Below are 22,037 nucleotides of genomic sequence, written 5' to 3'. Positions count from 1 at the left end.
AAAGGTCATTGTCCCTTTGGTTCTGTATATTTGGGACCAGAAGATAAATACTGTTTGGAACTTCAGGGGACATGGCAAAAAATCTTGGGCACTTTTCAAAAACTGAGTTAATTTTTGCTGGTGCAAAAGTTGTGTTTTACTTCAAGGTTTTTTTTTCCCCATCCTGGAATTGGATTGGTTGAGTGAAAGACGATAGCTCTTTTTAGAATAAGGGTCCAGATCTGAAGCTCATGTAAATTAGAATAGCTGCGCTGAAAATCCTCGGCTCTGTTTCAGTTTATATCAGCTAAAGCTTTACCCTGGTACATAACTAGATAGCTAGAAGGGGCTGTGATGAAAACTCATTGCTTCTAGCCAGTCCCCACAACATAAGAACACAGTGATACAGGATACCGTGCTCCTTCAGGCTAAAACATTTCTGGCAACAGTAATGCCACAAAAAAAGATTTGAGTTTGACTGTCCTGAAGGCTCAGACCTTCCATCAGGTAAAACCCGATTATCCCCATAAACACAATTAAAATTGCATAGCTTTTTAAGTGACTTCTAGTCATTAGTAAAGAAATCTGACTAAACCCCTTTACTTAAACTCCACAGATCTGCTCCCTGGTACTGAATATCTTGTGAGAGTCTACAGTGTTTCTGAGCAACATGAGAGTGCACCTTTGTCCGGAATCCAGAAAACAGGTACTTAGAAAAAGCATAAGACGTGCTTTGTGCATTAATTAGTGTCGTCCATTAAGTTGATCTTGCTGCCCTTGCTTGTGTGGTCACCTTGTCGACAGACCGTCAGATAGATATCAGAGCAATGCAAATCCACAACTTGGGAAATACTAGGATGTCTTATATCTCATTTGGTGTGAGCCACAACTTTTGGTTCTAAATAGAGCATCATAGACCCTCGTGTGAATGTACCAGTCGTGTGTGCCTGAGAACGAGCCCAGGCAGAGCCTATTGTATCCGTCGGTGACTTTTGTTTTACAGCTGTAACAGAGCTTGCTGGTTGTGTGCTGCTTTATGTTGTGTTGTCTGTGTAAGAACAAATATTAAAACAAGTCAGACTGGTTATTTAGAGAAGACTTCAGATGTTGACCAAAGTTGCCATACACTTTCCTGCAGTTGTGTTCCAGCACTTGTTTATCTTGCTTTGATCCTGAACATGTGTGTGCTTAGTTCCACAGCTGAATAGCATTTGGCTTAAGATACGGCAGAGTCTTGGTACTGAGCTTCATGCAACAAGACAGTGGTGATGATTAGTTGTTCAGCTGAGCTCAGTCTCTTGTCTCTTTGAAATACCCAGGTCTCGATTCCCCCACTGGCCTTGACTTCTCGGATATAACTGCCAACTCTTTCACCGTCCACTGGATTGCTCCTCGTGCCGCCATCACCGGCTACAGAATCCGGTATCACCCAGAGCATGGTCCCAGCAAGCCCAAGGAGGACCGCGTGCCCCCCTCACGAAACTCCATCACTCTTACCAGCCTGCTCCCAGGGACTGAGTATGTGGTCAGCATCATTGCCATCAACGGCAGGGAGGAGAGCGTGCCCTTGGTCGGCCAGCAAACAACAGGTAAGCCTTGAGGGACGAGTAAGCTGACTAAAAGTTGCCTTGAGGATTTGAGGTGTCCTTTAGTGAGGTAGATGCTGTTAAAACTAGATATGATACATCACTTGTAGATGTGTGCACAGCGCTAGAACTAAGACAGATGAGAAGCAGAGAAGTACAGTGTGATGGGTGTGATCTGTACTGATGTATGTTGTGTTCAGACTCTCTCTCACTTCTATTTCTAGTGTCTGACGTTCCAAGGGACCTGGAAGTTACCCCCACCAGCCCAACCAGCCTTGTGATCTCCTGGGATGCTCCTGCAGTGACAGTCAGATACTACCGGATCACTTATGGTGAAACAGGTGAGGGCAAGCTGCTCTGGCAGTTGCAGATCAGCAGATCTAGTCTGAGGCTATCAGAAAGCCACAGCAAATTGCAAAGACAAGTTTGACTGCAGCAGACAAAAACCCCTCTCTCTGAGATCTTTGCAGCATGTTTAAAGAAGATTGTCAAATACAAGGTTCATTTTTGCAGGAGAACAAATTATCTTCATGTGCCCCCTGCAAAAAGGAGCATTTGGAGCACTCCAGTTGTTTTAGAGGTGCTTCTGTGTGCATATTTAATTTTTCATTGGGTTGGACTGAAAAAAACTGACGCAAAATTCACTGAAATCAACATAATCCTCTCTTCAACTTAATGCCTATAAGATTGTCTTGTTTTTTTATGATTGAAAATGTATACTTGAAGAGATCCATTACACTTCTTTTTCCACCCCATCCTCTTCAGGTGGAAGCAGCCCTGTACAGGAGTTTACAGTGCCTGGCACCGTGTCCACTGCTACCATCACTGGCCTCAAACCTGGCGTGGACTACACTATCACCGTGTATGCTGTAACTGGTCGTGGAGACAGCCCTGCCAGCAGCAAGCCAGTTACTGTCACCTACAAAACAGGTGAGACCTGTCTGTACAACAAAACCCCACCAAAAACTTCACCAAAAACAAAACAAATAAAAAAAAAGCTTTTTTTTGGCTTACCCCCCATAAAGTTGGCACTGATCCCTGGTTTCTGTTAGAAACCCTGGGCTGTGTTTTAAGCCCATTGTTTTCAGTGGAGCTGCATGTAACAGTGGCCCAGCATGATAAGTACATGACACTGAAGGGGGATCTCAGACTTTTGGAGGAGGGGAGACCAAGTGGAGTCCAGATAGGGACAAGCAATATTTGACTGCTCGCTGTGGAGTGGAAATCCTGTTGGGCTCTCATATCAGAAGTCCTGGTTGGCTCAACTCTGGTGCTTCTGGTGCACTGTGACTGCAATGAGACCTAAATTTCTAACTCCAGGACTTTCTTCTCGCTCCTGGTCTGGATCCTACTCCTACCGTAGCTGCAGATGAAAGCATTTAGTAACCTTTAAAAACAACAGAAATCCTCAACTAACCCTTATACAAGGTCTGTCACCCATATAGCATGGTTAAGACCTTTTTGCTCTGGGCTAACATGCTGCTATTTATTTGTCCCTCATGCTTTCTGTTCCAAGAAACACAGCCTAGAAAAGAGATGAATAAAATTCATCTAGGAGGTAACAGTGGAGGGAGAGTTTCCTGTAGCATTGTACTCAGAAAACCTGTTTTTATTGCCCAGAAATAGACACACCATCCCAGATGCAAGTTACCGATGTCCAGGACAACAGTATCAGCATCAGATGGCTCCCTTCAACATCCCCAGTCACAGGATATCGGGTGACAGCTGTCCCCAAGAAAGGCCATGGACCCACAAAAACGAAAAATGTCCCTCCAGGTAAGAGTACACGACATCCTTCAACAGGTCTATAAAGCATGCAAGACTGGACCACTAGAATCAGCACCATCAGGTGCTAGGCATATGCTCTAAACCGAACTTTTTCCTGCTTGCACTTTTCTTCCATCCTGCTAACTTCACTGAAGTCTCATCCAGCAGAAGCTAGGGCACGTTTTTGCCCTGAAAACTTGACACTTCTGTGATGCCACTCTGCTGCAAAGGTTTGTCCTTGGCAACCTCAGTGTATCTGAGAGATATCTGGATTTTTAAGTGAATGCTATTGGATTTTCTACCATCCAGCAAAAGTTCCACCAAAATCCTTCTGAGGGTCGCATTGTCCCTTAGTCACAGCATATGGAACTTGGTCCCTGCTACATACAGCCTTGATCTTGTGACCATAAAGAGGGCCAGCCATCTCTCAGGTTGCTCTCAGGAACACGGGCAGAAGGTTTTGTGGGATTTACACAGGTGCTCAGGTGTGCCTGTGCTGCATCTGGGCTAATGGTCAATCCTATTGCAGAAAACAACAAGAACTGGTCAGATCTTGCTTTTTCTACTGTGTTAATCTCCCTTTGAGCTGTGGGGCCTTTGAGCAGGTGCAAATTGCAGGTGCCTTGTCCTGCACTGTCAGAGAAGCATAGTGCAAGCAGAATTTAAACCTGATGTGTCAAACTTGTCTCATTTTAATGTTCAATCATGAAATGACTAATATAGGCCCTTCATCCAAGACTGCTTGGAGGCTGGTGCTCTGCAGCTTTGTGCAGCTGCAGACAGACTAATGTTGTTCTTTCCCTGCCAGATCAAACACAAGTCACTATTGAAGGTCTGCAGCCCACAGTTGAGTACATGGTCAGTGTCTACGCTCAGAATCAGAACGGAGAGAGCCTCCCCTTGGTGGAGACAGCTGTCACCAGTATGTATTTCACTTTGCGGTAACAAAACATGTTATTTATTGATGTCTGAATCTACCATGCAGTATCACATCCCCAGTGAAACCAAGCGGTAGGTGCCCAGATCCCAGAAGAATGCAAGATGGCCTGCCCTGCGATAAGTACCATGCACCTAAATTGCAGATGCTGGCAAAAATGCAGTCCTTCTCCCCCAGACGCTGGCAAAATGCAACTCTCCACCCCACAAAATACTGCACTTCTGATTTTCTTTCACTAAAGCCACAAAGTCTCTTTGGGCTTTGCCTTCAGCCAATCAGTGGAAAAAAATGTGCAAAGATCTCCTTGCAAAGATCTCCTTTATGGAGCTAGTTGGCAAAGGTGATTACTGTTAAGGGACTGGACTGAGCTTGGGAGCATTTGACCTGTGCAAAGGAGTAAATGAAACTTCATGAGTTACCAAGAATTTGTGACTAGGCACTACCAAAATAAAAGAATGCTGCCCTCCAGTTGCTCTATCTGCCTGGACAGTACTGCTCTGAGCACAGAGGAGGCAAGAGGGAACATGCAATTAATTCAGAAGGGTGCCTCTGTAAGTGCCTTTTTCAGGGACACTTCTGAGGTAGGGATTTCCATATACACTATTCCTGTGCTCAAGCTTGCATTCAAAACCACAGCTCAGCCACAAATAGTTGCAGGACTGTCCTAAAGACAACAGACATTTTGCTGAAGCTTTTCAGAGAAGGGGAAAGTTCACATCAATTTTGAACCAAAAAGTTCCTGGAAAAAATCATCTTTGCCAACTAGAAAATGTGGAAAATTCAGGACTAACATAACATGGCAAATAAAAAAAAAAAGTTGCAATCTTTTAGATGAGCATAACTTGGATCCAATATAAAAATGGTATTATAGTTCCTTTTATGTATAACAGATGGGTATAGCTCTGTGTAGCCACAGTAGACTTGTATGGAGCAAGGCTCACTTACCTTGCAGTCTAGCATCAAGCTCAAATCTTTCTAGGAAAATCTAATTAATTGGTCTAATTAGGAAGTGTGTGCATCACCCAGTTGCACCTGTGGACATTCTGTGCACTCAATAGAGCTGAAAAGTTTTTTGTTCCTAACTGGTATCTTAAAATATAATATACTGAGTAATTTTCTTGATAGGTGTGTTAATTGGATGTTAATTTATGAAAGAAAATAGTGGGACTGATTCTCCTCGGACTGGTGCTTCGCACAGCAGCTGACGATAGTGAAAAGCTAACGCAGCATGAATGCAAACTTACCAAGTCAGCTGGGTTGTCTGGCTGCCTTTAGCACTGGGCACCACATACTGTCTCAGACAGAAACAGGTCTCGAGATAGCCAGATATTTAATTTTTTCCTCTTGACCACTTGAAGCTAGCTTAATGCTGCTGGACTTGTCTGAAGGGGGTTCCAGTGCCAAGGGGATTCAGATGCAGGTACAGATCGGTGTCCTGGCTGCCTCAAAGGTGTTCAGCAAGGCTAAGAGTGCCTTCCTGCTGTCTGGCACCCGCAGACTGTCAGCCTGACTCTGCACAGGCGTAAGCATGTGTGCAAGGTGCAGCACAGAGGAGAATCAAGTACCCTCTCGCCCGCGCAAAACCGAAAACTGCTTTGCATGTAATAGAGAAGCTTTTTATTTTCCTCACCCACAACCTGCTTTTTATCACTTAACCTCTTACCGTTAATTTGCCTAACAGACATTGACCGCCCTAAAGGACTAACATTCACTGAGGTGGATGTTGATTCCATCAAAATTGCTTGGGAAAGCCCGCAGGGGCAAGTCACCAGGTACAGGGTGACCTACTCAAGCCCTGAGGATGGAATCCATGAGCTATTGCCGGCCCCAGGTGGCGAAGAAGACACTGCTGAGCTGCATGGCCTCAGGCCAGGTTCTGAGTACACTATCAATATCGTTGCCATATACGATGACATGGAGAGCCTGCCCCTCACTGGGACCCAGTCCACAGGTACACCTCTAACTACACGCCCAGCAGGCCATGGCAGCGGCGGCTTCTGCCCCGTTGGGTAAAGTGTGCTTCTGGTGCTCGGCCCTGGGGAAGCCCCGGGGGCAGCAAAGGGGATGTGATTGCTCCCGAGAGACGAGGAGCTGGCACTGGAGAGCTGGCTGCCAGCCGAGTCGGCCTGTGGATGCGCTGGGGAAGGGAGAGCGTGCAGGAAAGATCTTCTGGAATGAAGAAGCAGATTGCAGGGAAAGGAGGGATGCTGCTTTATTAGTCTTTTCTCAGTCCTCAAGTGGATTGGTAATGTTCAGTCCCTAGTCAGGGAGCCTAACGCCTGGTGGGAATACCCTCTCACCACACTCTTGTCTTGTCTGTAGGGTTTGGGGGCCCTGTGACCAGAAGCAGTTACCAAAACCAGACAGACTAGGGCAGCTTCCATCCCCCAGGGTCCTCACCTCCTCATTGAACAGATCAGTGTGAAAAGCTTGGAGACTGGTTGACTTTGAGGTCTCTCAGAGCCTCTGCATCCTTCACTGGCACTGGCCTAAGGACTGCAGCCTGTGTGTATGCCCGCACCCTGCACTCACGTCATCTCCACAAGAACAGGGCATCCTCTGTTCAGGAGACCGCATTCCCTGATGTGCCAGTCTGATCCAACCCAGAGCAGAATACATTTAAAAGTCCTTTGTGAGAAAGGAAAAGGAAACTCTTCCTTGAGATACGATTACTTCTAGCAATATGGAATTCATTACAAAGCTTGCACAGTGCCAGACATGTCGCAGTAGCACCTTTGTAATAAAGGTTTCCCATTCATTTGTGGATGAAAAGTTGGCACTCTAATTCCAGGGCAGTAATGAAGACAGTGGTGCCTAGTGTTCAGATTGCACTAAACTGAAGCAAAGTGCTGTAATGATTGAAACAGCTGGCTGACTACCTGCCAGAAATGCAAATGGAGTAATTTTTTAAAGCCCACTCTCTGTGGCTCACCCTTTGTGGGTTGTTCAGAGGTGTATTTGAAGCCATTCAAGACTTTCATTGACTCTTATGGCCTTTAGATTGAGCTCTGCTTGAGCAAAGCAGCAAGGGAGAAACATCTTTTATTTCCAGTCTATAAAATTAGAAAACTTCACAGCAATATGCTAATAGGGGGCACTATAGTAAGGAATATTTTTCCCTGTTTACAGCCTGAGGATTACAAACAGTAAGGCAAGATGTTTCAGTGGATGCTTCCTGTGTTATGCAAGCATTTGTTTTTAAAGATATCAGATATATTAGCTCACAAACAGCCTCTTGTGATGAGCCTTATGGCCACCACAGCTCTGCTTTTCCATTGCCTTGCTCTCTGTGTAGTAATTTACACTTGTGTAAGTGGCTGTAAAATGCTTCCCCTCTGCATTTGGCAGTATTTTTATATCCTCTTTGCGATTCCTGAGCCTGCTTCCTACTTACTTTTGTAAAGCATCAGTCATGCTTTAGAAATGAACAGAGAGAGACAAGTGAAGCAGGACTAAACTACCAGCCATCTGATGAAAAGCAGAGGCAGGCAGAAGAATTAAAACAGATTGGCCTACTACAGGTGTAAGCACCTCCCAAAGCATTCACCTTGTATCTTAGTGTTGCTCACCTAACTTCAGGGTTGAAGCAATGAGACCTCCTCCTTATTTCTCCAGAAAAGGCTTACCACAGACTTGAGAATCTCCTCCTGAATGCCTTATCCCCTTCCACGGTGCTGTGCACCTGTGTTTGCAGAAAGCACACTGCTTTCCCCCTCATGTATTTCAGGCCTGAAACTGTCTCATGTTCAGGGCAGGATACTGTTTTATCTGAGACCATCACCTCCTTCAAACTAACCATGTGCCAATCCTGATTTCTGCAGCAATCCCACCTCCAACAAACCTGCAGTTTACTCAGGTAACTCCCACCAGTCTTACTGTCAACTGGAATGCACCAAATGTTCGTCTAACTGGCTACAGAGTCAGAGTGAACCCCAAAGAGAAGACTGGTCCTATGAAAGAAATCAACCTTTCTCCGGACAGTACATCTGCCGTTGTGTCTGGATTAATGGTAACTTTCCTTTGTGCGATGCAGAGAAGTGTGTTTTGGTGTGCTATGAGAAGGAAATGTTAAAACTTGAACCCATTTAAAATTCCTGGGTTGGAAACCTCAGCTGGAGTAGCTCATTACAGTTCCTAGGGGTCTGACTCTGTTTGACGTCTCCCTAGCCATCAGCTGTAACTATTCATTATCATAGTTTTTAAAAGGCGAGGAACTGGCCTACTGAATCTGCATTCTTCCCTCCCCCCTCGTTTAGCACGGAAACGGGATGCCTTAATCAAATTCAAATAATCAGGTTCACAATCAACAGCAACCCAGAAAAATGCTTTTACACATCTTTCACAAAAGAGGTCAGATAAAGTGACCGTACGCAGTGGTTTTCAAGCTGTGATATGGGAGATCTGGCAGTCTTGCCTATTTCTAAGACATCTGCAAAATGTAAGTAAAAATGCAGGTCTTTTATGGGTATGCTTAAATTTGCTATATAGCCATCTTCTCCACTGGAAACATTTCAGTAGTTCGTGTACTGGAAAATGCCGAAAATCACTGCTCTTAGGGTGCCTGCTATCTTAAAAAGCTACTGATCTGTTTTTAAGGAGTTTTATGAATCATTTTGAAAAGTGAGCCTTAAAATACATTCTAATTTAAGTGGACTCCTGGTCCGATGCAGTCAAAGACTAAAGACCATGCTTAAAACTTTAACTTCCACTATTCTCTTTTCTTCACAGCAAGAGCACCTTATCATAGCAAATGGCATCCATTAACCCCAGGAGAAACAGGATAGGAATTAGCTTTTCCTGAAGAGTGAGCTGTGAAGCACAGAGATCCCAAAATGAGGGATGACAAGCTTCTTCCAGGATTTCCTCTGCTCCTGGGTGCACACATGTACACTAATAGCATTATCAACGCTACTGTTTATCAGGGTCCATGTCTTTTATGACAGGTGGAAATCATTAGAATCATCCCGTTAATCCCTCACTGGTTTATTTTAAGGTTTCATACCTCAGTAACTGATGACCAAGAAATGGGGCTTTACCAAACACAAGGGCATTTCTCCCTGTCAGGTCCTTGTCATAACGTGGTGTAACAACTCCTGTTCTAGGTGGCAACCAAGTATGAAGTGAGTGTGTATGCACTGAAGGACTCTCTGACCAGCCGACCTGCCCAGGGGGTGGTGACCACTCTTGAAAGTAAGTGGGGGATCCTCCTCAAATGACCAGTTATTCTGTGCTGGGTGAGGAGGCCCAGAGACAGATCAAACTCTGTGTCAAACGTAGGGCTCTACACTAAGTTCCAACAAAGGCCTTCACATTTAGTCGGTAAGATTCACAATCCCCGCAGTACTGACAGGAGACTTTTTCCTTCTGGTGCAGATGTTAGTCCCCCTCGCAGGGCCCGTGTGACAGATGCCACAGAGACAACCATCACCATTACCTGGAGAACCAAGACCGAGACAATCACTGGCTTCCAAATCGATGCCATCCCAGCAAGTGGCCAGAACCCCATCCAGAGGACCATCAGCCCTGATGTCAGGGCCTACACTATCACTGGTGAGTGAGATGCTTCAGCAGGCCATCAGCAGGTATGCTGGGTTCTAGCTTTGTAGCAGAATTTCCTTGACGGGAATAATACAGGAAAAAAAGGTGGGAAAAAAATGAGTCATTAAGACCAGCCTCCAAGAAGTTGTTGAAAGATGTTCTGCTGCCTCTTTTAAATGGCTTCCTCAGATTGATGTTAAAACAGATAGAAAACACTGCTGAAGGTTCTCCACACTAACAACTGGGGCTGCCTTTTGTAATATACTTACTGTTTTAGCAAGAAAAGCTAATGTTTCTTTGAACTTCATTTCAGGCTTGCAACCTGGCACTGACTACAAGATCTACCTTTACACTCTGAACGAGAATGCACGCAGCTCCCCGGTAGTGATTGATGCGTCCACTGGTAATGACATTGCCTGACTTCTCTGCTCATGTTCATACAGTGATCACCTGTGGGCGGGCAGAAGTTGTGCATATCTGACCACATATAACGTTATGACTCGCAGCAATGTGTGTTATTTCTGAGTTTGAAAAGGGTCTCAGAAGATAGAGTCTGGGTAAAGCTGCTCGCCTTTCCTGCACTTGACTTGTTTCCTTTTGTTTTCACCTAGCTATCGATGCTCCTTCCAACCTGCGCTTCCTTACAACCACAAGCAACTCCCTCCTGGCTACCTGGCAGCCTCCCCGAGCCAAGATCACAGGCTATATCATTAGGTACGAGAAACCTGGCTCACCACCCAAGGAGCTTCTGCCTCGCCCTCGGCCCAGCACCACCGAGGCTACTATTACAGGTACGTGTCTCTGCTTTGTTTGGGAGCTCCTCACTTGAAGCACTTGAGCTTAAGAGTTGCTTTTCTTTTACTAGTAGCTGGGAGCTGTTTAACTCCATCCTCTCAACACCCCTTGCCCTCTTACCAGGCATAAATATACCACCAGCTCGTGCAGCTGAGTAGCCACAGCAAAGGACATCACTGTACAGAAAGCACTAGGGAATTCCCTCCTTCCCTGTGCAGGAAAATTCCAGCTTTGTTCCTGCGTGCTTTCTGGGGCAGTACAGAGTCCAGCCCCCTGCTCCTCAGAACAAACTGAAATCTGACCGTGTCAGCTGGGATTGCAGATGCTGCAGACACAAAACATGAGTCTTCAGAATGCGTGACTGACGGAGTGCCAGAATCATGGGCTCTTTCGCTTGAGTGCATAACAGTTGTGGCAGCGGGGGAAGGAAACATCTGTGTGTTGTTAGATCTGATAGCTGATCTGAATAGAGACATGTATTGTGTTTATAGGACAGGCATGTCCATAAAACCACTGTTTCTCATTAGAAACTGTAATAACAGAACAAAGTTGTCTTTCTTTTAGCTGACCATCACATTTTATCATTAGGCCTTCCCCCCCCCTCCTCTCTTTAAATATAAAATTTTCTTTTCTCCCTCTCCAGGTTTGGAACCAGGAACTGAATACATCATCTACATCATTGCTGTGAAGAACAATCAAAAGAGTGAACCGCTGATTGGCAGAAAAAGGACAGGTAAAACAAAGCTCTAGGTTGTTGTTGTGTGCTAGCAGGAGACGATGTCCCCTTCTTGGGGAACACCAACTCAAGAATGAAATAGCAATAGTAAGTAAAATATCCTGTTCACACCATTTAGCCATTCTTTTTTGAGTCAAATAGGCTTTGTAAGGAGGATTTTCTTTCTAGGATGCAGGAGGTGAGATTCCTAAGTTACATGAATAACGTTTGGCTATGTTGAACACCAAGAACAAATCAACATACCTGGTGCTTGATTCTGGCCTGGGTACTTAATCCATAGTTAACTTAAGGTTAATATTCATTTCCTTCTAGCTTATGCCATCAAAGGTAGAATCGACTTACTTGTTGCCCATTGCATTTCTCTCTTCACCCCCTCCACAGTTTGAGATTGCAAAAATACCCTGTAGATATCCAAACGCCGTCTAGGGGCTAGTTTCTTACTGCACACCAGTGGTTTTCTTAATTGATAACCTCAGAATATCTGTTGTAATTACATCTTCTCAATTTGAGCATTGGTGGCTTCTTTGGGATGCAGTGGTCAAAACTGTTGCTCTGCTGTATGAAAAATTCATACCAACACACTTCTTATGCTCATGTATGAAATAAATATATTTATACGCCATATAAATATATAGAGAAATCATTACCTTCAGTAATCACAATGAGGTCATAAAAAGTGTGTTGTATCTTGGGACAACTGCTAATCTGCTTGGAGCAGTGTACAGCATCCACTCCAGCTGTTTGATTTACCACTGTTAATTTGCCGTGCTTTGCTTTATGGCTTCTAACCTTTCTTTGGCTAGATGAGCTTCCCACGTTGATTACCAGACCACACCCCAACCAGCCCGACATTCTCGACGTACCTTCCATTGACGAGGGGACCCCCTACCTCACAAACAATAGGTATGACAATGGAAATGGTATCCAACTTCCAGGCACTTCAGGGCACCCACAGACAATAGGACACCAGGGACAGCAAGTCTTCTTTGAAGAGCACGGCTACAGGCGGCCTGTACCCACCACAGCAACTCCGCTCAGGCCGGGGTCGAGACGGCAGCCGCCGAATGTGGACGAAGCCATCGAAATCCCCGGGTACCAAGTGCCTATCGTAGTCGAACCTTCCTACCCTCACTCCCGTGGGCCCAGGCGCAATGACACCACGGGGCAGGAGGCTCTTTCTCAGACCACCATCTCTTGGAGGCCGTTGCTGGAGAGCACTGAGTACATCATCTCATGTCAGCCCGTCAGCCAGGACGAGGACACTTTGCAGGTAAGCGAACTGCCTGAGCACGGGGATGGTGCTGGACTCGCTCTTGGGCCTCCAGCCTTTTGCTGTGTTAAAGGGGTGGCAGGGAGGGTTGGCTTAGTCTTATTAATGCAGCTGGGGGCAGGAAGGATAAATGCTGCTCGTTCACAGCGAGGCTACAGGATAAAACGGCCAAAGCCAAGCCCCTGAGGTGCTGTCAGTACCAACGTTTCACCAGGGAAAGGGGTAGTCAGGGAGACAACTGGGAATTTGCTCTAGAGTTTCGAAGACTCAGGTTCTGCTCCTTCAAGCCAAAGACTCGCTTAGCCAGTCTCCTTTCTCCCCCTCCATATCTGTCTCCCTGAAATGGTGATAACTTACCCATCACAAAGCACAGCCCAGAGTAATTAACTCAGTGGTGTTTGAAGGTCTCGGTGTCTGAGGGGAATGAGCTGGCTGCATCACAGTGTAGAGCACAAGTCAATCTAAACACCATGTCTTTGTGAGTGGGGTGGCACCTGAGGAGTAACCACTCTTTCCTTTTTGGTGACGTGCCATTGCTGTTGTTGCAGTTCAGGGTCCCTGGCACTTCCTCCAGTGCTACGCTCACCGGCCTTACGAGAGGGGCCACCTACAACATCATAGTGGAAGCCCTGAAAGATCACCGGAGACAAAAGGTGCTGGAGGAGGTAGTCACGGTTGGCAATACTGGTAAGTGAAAGCTCTGTGGAGTCGAGGTGAGCCTTTGCTGCACCTGCCTCACTTTCTTTGATCAAAGAAGCGAGTACCTGGTGCCCAGGCTCAAGAACAGGTCTGAAAGGAACCTTTGCCAGCAGGGTACTGGGACAAGTAATTTGTAAGGTATGCTGGTTATGGATAGCTGCCCCACTGATTGTGTGACCACAGCTGTTTTGATCAGTTGTCTAATTATGGAGAATGTGCCCTGAGGCTCCATACATTCCTCAAGGGTCTGTGCTGGAGAGAAAGGGCAAGAGATCTGGCATTTGCAGCTCTCCAAGGAAGTCAGGGATCATGCTGGTGGTGCAGATTCCTGCCCAGCGGGGAGAACTTGCAGTCACAATAACACAGCGTGCTCGTGGGAAGATGCTGGTGGCCAGCTTAAGTGCTCTGTCAGTCATTTGCCACTGCCTCTGTGCTGGCTACCCAGCAGCACCACGAGGCTGTCCTGAAGGTCCAGCAGCGGGGCAGGCTGCCTGCAGAGATGCTGATGAAGCACAGACAGGCTGCACTTAGCAGCCTCGTGACCAACCACAAGTACTTGTGGGCAGAGGCAGCACTTGCCACAGCTGGAAAGCCCAGAGCCCACACGCACCCTGCACGACCTGGGCTTTGCTTTTACCAGCACAGGGATATGATCAGCAACTGTTTTTTCTCTCCCTCCATTTCATCCTGTGTATTTTGAGGTCAAAAAAGAAGGCAGGAAATTTGTCTCTCCAACAGCATGGCTGTAAGGTCTCATTCCACTCTCCCACCCCACCATAAGCTAGGGTCTGAAATGCCTCCAAAAAGCGCCCATGCAGCCACCACCCTCCTGCCTTTGTCCCCAGCATCTCACAGCACATTTCTCATACACAGGCTAAGTCAGATTGCTGCTCCTCAGCAGCAAATGCAAAATCTCACACTTGCTTGAAACTTGGCAAATCAAAATGAAAATAGCCTTCACGTCAGCTTTTTTTCTCATTCAACTGCTCTGACACATGCAAATGGAAAATAAATCGCAGGGAGTCTGAACTGCTGACAGAGTCATCAGGTGTGTGCCCATGGGGTAGTTCCATTACTACCAGGATGTTTTAAGGAAAAAAATGCACATATTCAGTGAAAATCGTTCTGTCTTTCATACACAGCAACAGGAACTAATGATGCCTGTTTCTTTTCTTTCCCTTCCAGTGTCTGAAGGACTCAACCAGCCAGCTGACGACACCTGCTACGATACTTTCACTGGCTCCTTCTATTCCATTGGCGAGGAGTGGGAGCGGTTATCTGAAACTGGCTTTAAACTCTGGTGCCAGTGCTTAGGCTTTGGCAGTGGTCATTTCAGATGTGATTCTTCTAGTGAGTAGCTGGCTTCTGACCACCCCTCCCTGTCCCTAACCCCCCTGAGCTCTAAGGGCATGTTTGACAGCCAGTCTGATCCAAACATGACGCAAATGAACACAGGCTCTTCAGTTTTTAAACCAAATCAGCGTTTTGCATCATTAGTGGTGATGGAAAACTCTGATTATTTCTCAGCTGTGCAACTTGTGTAGCATTGCTGTTTATTGCATCAGCAGCAATCAATATAGTATTGGTATATGATGACTTTTTCCACTAAAATTAAATGTTTTTGTTATTTTTCCTACCCTTTCCAGGTATATCTAGGCAATGGGTAAATAAATGTGAGATAGACAAGGTGCCTAAATGACAATATCTGAGTAGCTATTTAAGAAGACAGCTTTGAATAGTAAACTCTGGTTGAATTTTCACCTCCCGGTTATGTTGCAGAGGGCCAGACAGAACTTGTGTGGATTTCAGTGGGTATTACAGCAAGTCCAGAGTCTGCTTTGCATCGCAGACAGCCTTTGCAAAGCATCTTGCAGAACCAGTTCTCTGATTTCTCTCAGTGGCTCTTTGAAACCATGGAGCAGACAAGACCACTGCCACAGGTCTAAGGTTTAGTCTTGGCAGGACTGCAGCTTACGTGGAAGAGTTTTGGATTTCATGCAAGGGAATGGAACAAAAGTCTGTGGTGGTTTAACACGTCTGATTCATTTAAATTGTGCTTTTAAATTGCAGAGTAAGCTAAGCAAAAAGGGCATTTCTGCAATTTGCATAGACTCAGAGTGACTGCAGGGGAGACATTTGTTTTACTGGATTAATATTTGTATTTCATCATTTGATGCACATGCCTTACCCTTTGTTTTCTTTTGCAGTTTGTGATAGTTTTACTGGGTATTTGTTCAAAAACACAAGAGTACTTAAAATATTTTTCTCTCCCTTCCTACCTTGAATTTCTTCTCTTCTCCTACCCCCTCCAACACCAATCTTTGTCACATCTTACTCTTTTCCTAAGAGGCTCTACTCATTTCCCACACGTCACGGACCTCACCAGTTACAAGCTGCAGGAATCTCACCAGTTACAAGCTGCAGGAATCTAAATGTGTGGCTGTTGGAGGTGGTTTTGTCCTCAGGACTCACAAGAGCTGTAGGGATTCTTTCTCTTGCCCTCTGTTGGTTCCTGAGACAACATCAAGCTGTTCTCCTGCTGTGCTACTGCAGCACGTGGGGTAACACCTGCTTATGTTCCTCTGCCTTCTCCAGAGTGGTGCCACGATAACGGTGTGAACTACAAGATTGGGGAGAAGTGGGACCGGCAGGGGGAGAATGGCCAGATGATGAGCTGCACCTGCCTTGGAAATGGGAAAGGAGAATTCAAGTGTGAACCTCGTAAGTCACTTAAGTTAAATACCACCAGCTTGGGAAGGTTCAGCACCCATCTCAAGGCTGTTCCCATTCACTTGGGTACTGCCATGGTGGCAAGCAGAGTATCAGTGTTATCAGGTCCAGGCTGTGGAGGCTAAATTGGGAACAGATTGAAACTGTTCTCTCAGGAGCTGAAAGCATGAAACTCCACAAGAAATTCTACGCTTAAAAAGAAAACCCTCTTAGTTTAGGTCACAGCACACTCAGTGCCTGTCTGCCTTTACCCCAAAGCCACACACGAGGGACATGTCACCGCACTAAGTGGTACAGATTGCCCTAATCAGCAACACAGGACACTTCTGCGGGGCCTGTCACCTGAAGATCCTTTGGATTCAGCGACATGAATTAAACAGCATTGCTCTTGTCAGGCAAATACCCTCACGGTCTAGTTGAAAGTGTCTAGGGAGCTACAGAAATGACTGTGTTCCTCATGCCAGCCAGCGGGCCTCTGGTCAGAGTGTGCTGGCCAGAGGCTCCTGTTGTGAGCTCTGCTACTGCCAGAGCCAAGCACAGGCCCTGCAACCGAGTTCTGTTTCTCCACAGATGAGACCACCTGCTACGATGATGGGAAAATGTACCAAGTTGGAGAGCAGTGGCAGAAGGAGTACTTTGGGGCCATCTGTTCCTGCACTTGTTATGGAGGACAGCAGGTAAGCAGGAGGGACTTGGCACGCCGAGCGTGGAGTGAGGAGAGCAGTCTTAGGACTGTCAGGTTTCTGGTCAGATGATGTCTCAATGTCTGGCCAAAACAGGCCCATAGAAGAAGAAAAATAATCAGTAGGAGAGCTTAACCATTTGTAGGGCCTTGGGCTCAGGGACTGTGGGGTATAAAAAGAGAATAACCTCGGTGGTGGTGGAGCTGTACCTGTGTGTGAGGTCTTACCAGCGCTCTGTTCCGTAGGGCTGGCGTTGTGACAACTGCCGCCGGCCCAGCGTGGAGGTGGCCCCCGAAGGCTCAGCTGGCCATACCTACACACAGTTCACACAGAGATACCACCAGGCCACAAACACCGTGAGTATGCTTTCCTCCTCTGCTGGTCCGTGGCACAGAGAAGGGGGGTCTGGGCAGGGCCTGGGGGCTGAAAGGAGCGTGTAGCTTTGTGCTTGCGGGTGATAGCTATCGATAAAGCAAACCACCACTCTGCACAGCAAAGGACAGGGGCTGGAGCTCACACTTCCACACACAGCGTCAGCGGGACTCGAGTGTCACTCAGCAGCTCTGGGAGATGCCTGCATGCTCTGGTTGAGGCGGTAGTGCATGCAGTGATTTCCTTGTCTCCTTGCTGCTGTAAAGCTCCTGCTTTGTGCTCACAAAGCGGAACAGCTGTACGGGCTGGCACCAACCAGCCCCCACCACAAGTGTCTGAGCTTAGGACAGAGCGCTAACTGCTTTCCTTCCCTCCCGACAGAACGTCAACTGCCCCATTGAGTGTTTCATGCCCCTAGATGTACAGGCAGACACACAACATCCACGGGGAAAGTAACATCCAGCAAGACTTCTTGCGGCAAGGGCGACAGCCAAACCAAAGCATAAATAAATACCTGTCTGCCACCATTACCATCCAAACTGGAGTGATGCTAGCAAAACCGCATCTTTTGAGAATGGCCCTTCGTTCGGGAGCCATTCTCCCAGCTTAAGCTCAACTCACAGCTTCTCCAAGCGCCACTCTTGGAGTGTTTCAGACTTTTCTCATGATAGCAATTGTCTTGTTTTTGCTCAAAGTGTTGAATACCAGTCAGTATTCTCAAATTTAAAGGAAAAAGTGGGGTGGGGAGGATACTAACCCAAATTGGCAGGGGATCAAAATATTAAGGGGGAGGGAGAGTATAAAAACCAAAGGTTCCTGTGCTATGCAAACAACATTTGAGTACGACATCACTGAAGTTTAGAGATAGGAAAGTCCACCAAACACTTCTGCTTTCACATAAGCGTGCAGCCAGCAATAAGATAGGAAAAGCAAATCCAATCACTGTGATATTTAAAATATGCACAGTCCTAATTCTTTCTCATTGATCCTAGTATTTTCCTAGCTGTATCTTTGTATCTCATACTGTTATTTATCAGTTTTGTTCCCCTGACCTTCAAGTGTTTTTATATGGGAATAAAATGTATTAAAGACACTTAGTATGCAGTTGACAAAGAGGAATTTGGTGTAATTATGATCAGTGATTATTTTTATACTGTAAGTGCCAAAGCTTTACTACTGTGGAAAAGAAAAAAACAACTCTTTTAATAAAAAGATTTACAAACCAGACATAGTTTAAGCGATTCTCTTTGCTACCATGGAATCTAGGAAGAAGACAATTATTCTGATCTGGAGTAACAGTGCCTTGAAACAAGATGGAGCAAACATCTCAATGAAGCATGAAGAGACTATTTGTAGAGCAGTTTGTTAATTAAAGGCTTCCAGCTGCATCCCCCCTGTCCCAGTAGAGCGCAGAGAGCCTCTGAGTATGTATGCCATGCTGCAGGGGGCAGCTTTGGGGGAATAGGTGGAGGAGAGAGAAAAGGAGGGAGGGAAAATAAAATAATTCCTGCTTTAGCCAAGAACTGAGGCGAAGGAGAGGGGCCTCAGTCCAGCCAGACCCTTAAATACCTAAAATCAAGAACGTTCTCAAGGGTTTGAGCTGCCACAAGGGCTGAGGCCATGCTCACCCCAGGTCAAAATTGATGCTGGGTCACTGAGCCCCTGCTCCAAGCCTTGCCCTAAAGATGGGGGAAGACTACACTTTACCTGTCCCTGTAGTGGAGGATAACTTACCTGTGACCAGCTGAAGGGTTTATATTACAGTCTATCACACCATTCCTTTAAATCTCAGCTACTGTAGCTGCATTTGCATTGTGGTAAATCCAAATAAAAATCCAGAGCTGAGGTTGTTTAGTTACAAGTGAGCGTGCCCTCAGACACTGCTGTAAACGAAGTCACAGAAACCCTTCAGTTAGTAACCTCTGCAGAAAGCCTCAAAAACTGGGAGCCAGACCTCACCTACGTCGGTGCTTGTTCAAGTCTACTGTGGTATTGGGGGAGGGCTCATTAAAATTCCCTCAAAAGCCCTTTTAAAAACAAAGCCAGTCTTGATTACAATGCACAAAATTAGCAATAAGTCCCTTTGTTGCCAGCTTTGCAAAAACCCATAGAACATTTGCAAATGTAGAGCATTATTAAAGGTTCTTGTCGTGCTTCCTCAGGCCACATTCCTCTCGGCTCCAACAGCACTGCATTGCGCAAGTCAATGGATTTCTCTGGATTGAATAAAACACAGCATGAAAATAGAATTTGGCTTCTTGACACGAGAAACCCACATGGCCGTTGCTTTCAGATTGCTATCTATAGACCAACAAAAACATTTGCAAATAGTAAAATGATTGCAATAGAAATCAGGTCTCTCCCAGCAGTGTTCAAGAGCCAAATGAGTATCTCAAATACATGCAAACTCAACATGGCTTAGACAGACACAGAAAAATACCTCCCTGCTAAACCAGATTTCTGTTAATTTGTCCTCCTCGAGGGAGGGCTATATTTTGGACCAGAGAGCAATTACAAATTTGTCACTTTGACGTTAAGTAACTCATTTGACAGGCACACAGGAGCTGCTCAGTTGAACTCAAGTTGGAGTCCATCTGATCTCCTCACTGTAATGCCACATCACTTGTAACACCACAAACAGAGGAAAGATTATGGGATAAAATGCTTTGAACACTGCATTTGCCTAAGCTCCCTGTAGAGAGAGCCTGTGCTTTAAAACACGAAGGTTCCCATTGCTGATAGAATTTAACTTTTATAAGCACAATGCTGGCTATTCTGTCCTTCAGCTGAGTCTCTTATTTTCGGTTACGTTTGATATCCGCTAGCAGAGTGCAGCACAGAGAGTAGAGACGTGTGAGATCCGAAACATCAGCCACACTTCCTTTCTGCTAGAAAGGATCATCAACAAAAGGAACTAAAGATTGTGCAGGGTCCCTGCTTCAGCCAGCCTGTAGTGCTGGAAGTGGCAAGGGACCAGCAGCTGGGCCTTACAACGCAGTCTTGATTTATAGCCAAAGTCCTCTTGAGCACTAGGATCAAGCAATGTCCGACCCAAGCCGTGCTCAGGACAGGGTCAGCTGCCTGGGTAGGGACAAATGGAGCTCCTGCCCGATAGCAGGGAGCTTTCAGACACTGAGCTCTGCACCAAGGCCCTCACAGCCACATGTTTAAGCCCTTGGCCGTTGTGTTCCAGAGGAGGAGGCGCACCTACCTCCCCGGTTTGTCTTCTCAGCTAGCACAGAGCTTCGGCTACGGTGACGCCGTGTCTGGGACAACCAGAGTCAGGACTCTGCACTCCAGCAAGGAGCCCCTTGGTAGCTGAAGGGAAAAGAAATCCCTTCCTGCTCGCTGCGAAGGCTGAGAGATTCCTCCCTGCCCTCTGCTTACTTCCACACCTCTGGGAGCTGTTCTCACTGCCACCATGGGCCCTGCCAGGGGCAAGGCGCTGTATGGTGATGGTGCAAAACAGAGCCTGTCAGCAGCCTGCTCTTCAAAAAACGTCAGCCGAAGGGAGCAGACCTATGTCCAAGTGCTATGGAAAATGGATGCTGAGCAGAGCTACGCAGTTAGATTTAATCACTGCAAATATCAAAGGGAGAAGTAATTCGTTCAACTAGCAGGGGATCGGCACACCTCATAAGGAACTGTTACAGACCTTTAAAATGCACACACAGAGGATTGAAACGTGCTCAGCCCAAGTAGCAAAGCACAGACCCTGGGCAGACACCATCGGTTGGACCTTTACTAGCATCTCATGCAGAAATCTCGCCTGGAAGATTAGTACCCATTGATTAACATCAAAAGATAGCTCCTCAAAGACAGCAGAGAAAGAGCAAATGAAGCAGGACCACATCAGCACAGGAGCTGGCCAGATGCATATTACCAGTCCCAGTTTTATCCGGTGCTTTAGAGTATCAGGATGAAGAACAGGCTAACAGATTCCTGAGGGACCCTCACACATGGTACGCGCCAGCTGTGATCAAAGCAGTGTGACAGAAAAGACAAGTGAGGAGTGGAAGAACAGTGGAAGAGTCCCAAACCCAAATTTTAAAGCGTAAGCTAACAAAAACCACGACGACTCTAACACTGATACTCCATGGGAAGCAGTGGTGTGGAAAGCAGTCAGGTTGGCCAGGGCTGGGGTTAACACAGCCAACACGAGCCGTTGAGTAACACACCACTTTTAGTTTGGGCTACTGTCTTAATCTGGCCCAAAGTAGTAGAATCCTCTCTACTCCGTCCTGCCTACTCCAGCCACCTGGGAATAATCCTCCACAGAGATCAGAAAGGAGAAGCAATGGCTCTGTTTCAGGCCACAGCAATTCCCGGGCAGTGCCCGGGGCACTCCTGAGACAGGAGGAGGGCAAGGGGAGCACACGTACGCACAGAAGATGGAATGAAAGGTTAGGGTAAAACCAGCACACGGATTATGATCCCTGAACTGCTCACACCCCTCAGGAAGTACCTGAAGTGGCATTGCTCAGTTCTGGATAAAAGTAGCCTGCACTGTTTGCTGGCGAGCAATAAAGGAGACCCTGACTTAAGCTCCCACAAGCTTTGTTAAGCCACCGCTGTGTTCAGTGCCCTGCCGAGCTGTTGGGCAGCAAGGCAGGGAAGCGGTATGTGCTCTCAAGGCACCCACGTAATTCCCAAAGGGTTTTCTTGCCCAGGCTCGTGTCCCACACAAGCCTGCGCTGAAGGCTCCACTTTTCTCCTCTCAATTTGCACAGCTGCACCCCGACAGCAAAACAAGGTAGCGTAAGGAAGGCTATCGGCAGTGCACAAAGCTCAGACCTCCACAGCCCCTGCTCCACTGCTGGAGCGGCACGTAGGGGTGTGCGGGCATCAGTGTGTGAAGATGTCTGACAAACACAAAGGTGGTCTGACTCCATGGCACATGACAGCGACAAGATTTTAGGAAATAGCAATCTCCACATTCCACAGC

At 46.5% G+C, this 22,037-nt stretch overlaps 1 protein-coding gene across 14 annotated transcripts in view; it reads left to right on the top strand.

Moving 5' to 3' along the window:
* FN1 (fibronectin 1) overlaps window positions 1-19,332 on the top strand; it is a 53,685-nt gene extending 34,353 nt beyond the window's left edge. For 3 of the 14 annotated variants that reach the window (XM_035536838.2, XM_035536835.2, XM_050711685.1), the window contains 20 exons: window positions 596-685; window positions 1,299-1,568; window positions 1,790-1,906; window positions 2,331-2,495; window positions 3,186-3,341; window positions 4,141-4,254; window positions 5,951-6,220; window positions 8,091-8,278; window positions 9,372-9,459; window positions 9,643-9,819; window positions 10,121-10,210; window positions 10,419-10,598; window positions 11,246-11,335; window positions 12,142-12,608; window positions 13,157-13,295; window positions 14,493-14,657; window positions 15,903-16,028; window positions 16,608-16,714; window positions 16,966-17,076; window positions 17,474-18,319. In XM_035536838.2, the coding sequence (XP_035392731.1) occupies window positions 596-685; window positions 1,299-1,568; window positions 1,790-1,906; window positions 2,331-2,495; window positions 3,186-3,341; window positions 4,141-4,254; window positions 5,951-6,220; window positions 8,091-8,278; window positions 9,372-9,459; window positions 9,643-9,819; window positions 10,121-10,210; window positions 10,419-10,598; window positions 11,246-11,335; window positions 12,142-12,608; window positions 13,157-13,295; window positions 14,493-14,657; window positions 15,903-16,028; window positions 16,608-16,714; window positions 16,966-17,076; window positions 17,474-17,548 (3,185 nt within the window). In that variant the 3' untranslated portion in view covers window positions 17,549-18,319. Of the gene's footprint in view, window positions 1-595; window positions 686-1,298; window positions 1,569-1,789; window positions 1,907-2,330; window positions 2,496-3,185; window positions 3,342-4,140; window positions 4,255-5,950; window positions 6,221-8,090; window positions 8,279-9,371; window positions 9,460-9,642; window positions 9,820-10,120; window positions 10,211-10,418; window positions 10,599-11,245; window positions 11,336-12,141; window positions 12,609-13,156; window positions 13,296-14,492; window positions 14,658-15,902; window positions 16,029-16,607; window positions 16,715-16,965; window positions 17,077-17,473; window positions 18,320-18,358 lie in introns of those variants that run through there. The other 11 variants (XM_035536840.2, XM_035536837.2, XM_050711691.1 and 8 more) reach the window with 7 other exon arrangements.
* The last annotated feature ends 2,705 nt before the right edge of the window (window positions 19,333-22,037 follow it).

Source organism: Cygnus atratus, chromosome 6 (assembly GCF_013377495.2).
Source record: "Cygnus atratus isolate AKBS03 ecotype Queensland, Australia chromosome 6, CAtr_DNAZoo_HiC_assembly, whole genome shotgun sequence".
Classification (NCBI taxonomy): Eukaryota; Metazoa; Chordata; class Aves; order Anseriformes; family Anatidae; genus Cygnus; species Cygnus atratus.
The sequence above is the reverse complement of the archived record's forward strand: the minus strand, read 5'-3'. Positions and strand labels throughout refer to the sequence as shown.